Source organism: Caretta caretta, chromosome 14, assembly GCF_965140235.1.
Source record: "Caretta caretta isolate rCarCar2 chromosome 14, rCarCar1.hap1, whole genome shotgun sequence".
Lineage (NCBI taxonomy): Eukaryota > Metazoa > Chordata > Testudines > Cheloniidae > Caretta > Caretta caretta.
In genome coordinates, this window is record NC_134219.1 from 37,371,618 (window position 1) to 37,377,128 (window position 5,511).

At 49.2% G+C, this 5,511-nt stretch overlaps 1 protein-coding gene across 1 annotated transcript; it reads right to left on the reverse strand.

Annotated features, from left to right (window-relative positions):
- Positions 1 to 3,670: 3,670 nt before the first annotated feature.
- On the reverse strand, positions 3,671 to 4,612 carry LOC142068953 (olfactory receptor 10A6-like). The gene is made up of 2 exons (XM_075119072.1): positions 4,342 to 4,612; positions 3,671 to 4,056 (listed from the first exon to the last, which is right to left on the reverse strand). Exons 1-2 carry the CDS (start codon positions 4,610 to 4,612, stop codon positions 3,671 to 3,673), a joined length of 657 nt encoding a protein of 218 aa, XP_074975173.1.
- Positions 4,613 to 5,511: the final 899 nt, after the last annotated feature.

Consider the following 5,511-nt stretch of genomic DNA (forward strand, 5'->3'; position numbering starts at 1 on the left):
ATTAGGCAGCTGTGGGAATTGTGTGCTGCCCCATGCACCTTAATGGGGTGTTAACCAGGCGCCAGCACCAGAGCAGAGCTTGGAGAGGCTGGACTGACCCAGGCAGGGGAGAGAATTGCATTGGCACGGTGTAGAGAATCTATGGGAGTCTAGCCAGGACAGGTGTGGGGAGAGCTGTTTTTCTGTATGCCGGGGGGAGGGAATGTGTGTGCCCCCTGCTAGAGATCCCAAAGTGGGTCTGCTCCCGGCTCGCCTGGGTTAAATAAAAGCATTGTGGGATTGTTAAGAGTGGTGCTTTTCTAGGTTACTCTGACCCCCGTAGAGTCAGGGCTGTTGTTTGTGCCGAGGCGCGTGGATGGGAGCTGGGACCTCTTCCCCAAGGCCGTCACTACTGATATGCAAAGTAAGCAGCTGCGTAGGGCACCAGGCCTGGTGCCCTGCGCAGCTGCTTGCTGCTCCGCCCCAGCCCCGCCCCCACTCCACCCCCTCCCCAAAGCCCCCACCCCTGCTTCGCCCCAGCCCCACATCTTCCCACATCTGCTCTGCCCCAGCCCCACCCTCACTCTCCTGAGGACTGCAGCAGGGCCGGGCCTACACTGCCCGGCAGCGGGAAATGCAGCAACCTGGCCCCAGCCATGCCGCCGGTGAGTACTTGGGGGCAGTTCTCCCCTGCCCCCCAAGCCAGCCTCCCCGCCTGGAAGCCTGCCCCCCCCACACCCCCGCAGGGGGCGGGGAGGCTGTGTAGGGCCCCAGAATAGCTAGGGACGGCCCTGCCCTTCCCCAACCCTGGGTAACCCCCACCTGACATCGGTTAAGGCTGAATCTTAACAAGTACCCCTCCCCTCCCTCTGTACGGAGCATTCAGACTTCCCTCTCCCCTGGTGCCGGCTGCTCTGCTCAACCATCTACCGCCTCAGGAGGCATCTGCCCCGGCTCTGGCTAAAGGCTCGCACACAAGAGGCAGCCTCTGTTAGCAGCCTCCTGGACCAAGATGCTGGGAAATATCCCACAAGGGCAGCGTGTTTTCCTCACAATGCCTGCAGCTGACTGAAGGAAGCAAACAACAACACTCCACCCTTGCTACCTCGTGCACAACAGCATCTCCCCACCTCTGGGAGGTTCACCTGGCAACAAGATTCCTGGATTCCCACATGCATGAAGTAAGTGCATCCTGCAGTGACAGTGCCCCACTCTCTAGACAAGGCACTAGTGGGCAATTGATCTGACCATGATGGCAAACACCAATCTTCGAAGATAGAGAGGGAGGGAAGGAATGGATTTTGCAATGAGCTATGGTGCAAGTGAGGGGCAGTGGAATACACCTGGCTGGGATGGCACCCCAAATCAGTGCAGGGGGCGAATGCACCCAGCAAGGACTGTACCCCTGAGTCAGAGCAAGGAAGAGTGCGGAGAACTCCATTCTGACTTCTAAGTTCTGTGTCTCTCAGAAAAATATATCTTTGTCACAGTGAATTCTCAGGCAACACTCACAGTGTTTGGTTTAAAGGGGAGCCATCCACCCAGCTCCAGTTCCTGGTGTGGGACGTGTTGTTCAGGCTGATCCAGACATGTAAAGCAAGCATCTGGGTGACTCTCACATGGTCTTATGCCCCCTGTATATACAGAGACCCCCCGCTCCCCCATCTCCCCAGGAGATCTATCAGAGACCCAAAACATGCAACTAAAATGGATTCTGACCCAACGGGGCTAGCACACTGCATGATAGCCTCTCACTGGAGAGCTTCTGTGGTACTGAAGAATAGACCAGTTCCCCGAGAATTGCTGAGTGGTAAAGGAGTAAAAAATTAGTGGCACTACGTTGATTCACACCAGCTGGGGCACTGGCCTTGTGCATTTCACTTTACCATCTCCTCTTGGTCCTGGATCTCGAGCATTTGTGAATTCCTCGACTCACAGTCTTTCCAGTTCTCGGTCCAGATCTGACTCCTTTTAGAATCCCAGTCGCACTTTCCCCAGTGCACCCACTAGCCCACCAGCGCACTCGGCACCCCCTGGAAGAAAAAACAGAGACTTCAGTGAACTCACATAAAGTCAATATAATTTTTTTTCAAGCCAGTCAAAAGCCCTAGTCCTCAGTGGGCGCTAGCAGCTAGACTCCCAGCTGGTGTCGCTCAGCATGGAGCACATAAATTTACACCAGCTCAGGCACTGGCCCTAGAGCATGAAATTTAGGATGAAATTTAATAGTGAGAAGTGTAAGGTCATGCATTTGGGGATTAATAACAAGAATTTTAGTTATAAGCTACGGACATATCAATTAGAAGTAACGGAGGAGGAGAAGGACCTTGGAGTATTTTTTCACATCATTCTTGTAGTGTGGGGCCCAAAACTGGACACAGTACTCCAGATGAGGACTCACCAATGTCAAATAGAGGGGAACGATCACGTCCCTCGATCTGCTGGCAATGCCCCTACATATACATCCCAAAATGCCATTGGCCTTCTTGGCAACAAGGGCACACTGTTGACTCAGATCCAGCTTCTTGTCCACTGTAACCCCTAAGTCCTTTTCTGCAGAACTGCTGCCAAGCCATTCGGTCCATAGTCTGTAGCAGTACATGGGATTCTTCCGTCCTAAGTGCAGAACTCTGCACTTGTCCTTGTTGAACCTCATCAGATTTCTTTTGGCCCAATCCTCTAATTTCTCTAGGGCCCTCTGTATCCTATCCCTTCCCTCCAGCATATCTACCACTCTCCCCAGTTTAGTGTCATCTGCAAACTTGCCGAGGGTGCAGTCCACACCATCCTCCAGATCATTAATGAAGATATTGCACAAAACCGGCCCAAGGACCGACCCTTGGGGCATTCCGCTTGATACCGGCTGCCAACTAGACATGGAGCCATTGATCACTTGAGCCCAACGATCTAGCCAGCTTTCTATCCACCTCATAGTCCATTCATTCAGCCCATACTTCTTTAACTTGCTGGCAAGAATACTGTGGGAGACCATGTCAAAAGCTTTGCTAAAGTCAAGGAATAACTCTTCCTCTGTTTTCCCCTCATCCACAGAGCCAGTTATCTCATCATAGAAGGCAATTAGATTAGTCATGCATGACTTGCCCTTGGTGAATCCATGCTGACTGTTCCTGATCACTTTCCTCTCCTCAAAGTACTTCAGAATTGCTTCCTTGAGGACCTGCTCCATGATTTTTCCAAGGCCTGAGGTGAGGCTGACTCGCCTGTAGTTCCCCGGATCCTCCTTCTTCCCTTTTTAAAAGATGGGAATGTAGGCGTTTTGTGTGTTTTTATAATGTAGGTGTTGTATGTGTCTGGGTGTATCTCTCACCCTACAAGGGATGGATGCTCAGCATTCCAACTGCATCCATTTACCCTGCACCCTCTCCCTGAGCACAATCTCCCCCCATTGTCTGAACTTCGATCACTCACCAGTTCAAGCTTCCCACCAGCCCAGTAGTACCCACCAATGGCATCTGATATTGGTCCGAAAAAGAACGGGGTCATGGGTTTTTAAAAGGTCTATGCACCTCCATTTCTCCCAGGGCTGTGACTCTGCAAAAGCATGACAAGAAACCAATGGAAGCGAATGGAAACGTGACCTTGTACTTTAGTAGGCTTCGATACTGACCCCAAATCACGCCATGTTATATCAATTTCATTGTAACCTAAGGAAACAGATCAGCTAACATTGTCAAAAGCTGCATTTTCTCCAAGTTTTCATCAGGGCCTCCTTGACCTCTTTATTTCTCAGGCTGTAAATGATGGGATTGACCAGGGGAGTCAGGACAGTGTAGATGACAGAGAGAACTTTCTTGAAGTCACTCAGTGTGTTGGTCATTGGGAACATATAGACAGTTAGCAGAGTTCCATAAAAAATGGTCACCACAATGAGGTGGAAAGAGCAGATGGAAAAGGCCTTTTGTCTCCCGGTGGTGGAAGGGATTCTCAGGATGGTCACAATGATACAGATGTAGGACATCAAGGTAAATAGGAATGGGAGCAGTGAGAAAATCAAGATGAGTGTGAAAGCCAACATTTCCATCAGGTGAGGATCATTACAGGAGAGATTTATCAGGGGGATAAGATCGCAAAAGAAATGGTTAATATCATTGGGGCCACAGAAAGTTAACTGTGATATTGAGAACATTGTTATGCCGTTGCCTAGGAAGCCACCTATCCAAGAAGCACCTGCAAGCTAGATCCAGGCCCTGCCACTCATACGGGCTGCATAGTGCATTGGATTGCATATCGCTAAATACCGATCCTAAGACATCACCAACAAGAGAAGGCATTCTGTATCTGCCAGAGAACCAAAGAAATAATATTGTGTGAGACACTCACTAAATGAAACAGTCCTGTCCTCAGTCAGGAGACTGGCCAGCATCCTGGGCAGGAAGGTCGAGGTGTAGAAGGTCTCCAAGCAGGACAAATTTCCCAGGAAGAAGTACATGGAGGTGTGAAGGTGCTGATGAGTCACAACTAAGGTCACAATGAGGATGTTCCCGGCCACGGTTGCAATGTAGATCATGAGAAATAGTAGGAAAAGAAGGATTTGCAGTTCAGGGAGAGTCCCAAATCCCAAGAGGATGAATTCTGTGAGGGACGTTTGATTTCTCTGTTCCGGGCTCACCATGAGGCATGCCTATGGAGAAGAAATTAACTCTGTGATATAAATGAACAACATTCACTCAATAAATGTCAGCATTGTTTTCTTTGTCTCCCTCTTCTGGCTACCGAAAAAATAGCTGAGTTGAGAATAGAAGACAGGGGTGGGGAAATGCCATCTCTCTTGATCCCTGGGACAGATTTCATATCTGAGCAGACTGCCGGTTAAACAAAATGTGAATCTCTCTGGAAACCTGTGTAGTACCTTGACAGATGGCACCAAGCACTCAGGTACTATGGTGTTGGGGCTCAGACACCACCGCACAGAAACACAGATAGAGGAAACAGATTAGGTAGGTATCAGTCCAAGTAGTAACAGATATCACTGCCTGGTGTCTAAAAGCAGAAAAAGTAGGCTGGAATTCCACGGCTGAAATGGGTCAGAATTTTATATTTGAGGGGAAGCCGCAACAGAAAGAAACCAAGCAAATAGGGCTGGGAGTTGCAATGGGTGGGCAGCCAACTGCAAGTTAATTGCAGGGGAAATTGGCAGCCTAACTCTGTTAGCGCCCTTTGAAAAGGTTCTGCTAAACAGACAGAAACACCTGTCCTTCGCTAGGACAATAGTTCATAGTCCTGCAGTAGGACGCTCCACATACAGAGACTCAGCCAGGTGACCATCTTATGCAAGGAAGAATGAAATTTGAAAAACCCTGCAGTTAGCTCCCAGTGTTGGAAATGTTACTGCTGGTCATACAGTTACCCAATCTCCTTTTAAAGCTAGAATCCACCCATTTTGCTAAAAAATTACCCTCTCTTGCATAAATTATTTCTATTGGAAATTTTTAAGAAATGTTATATTGTCATATTAATAGAGCAGTGAGGAACCCAAATTTCCATTTCATGGGTAATTCCATGATTTCAGAT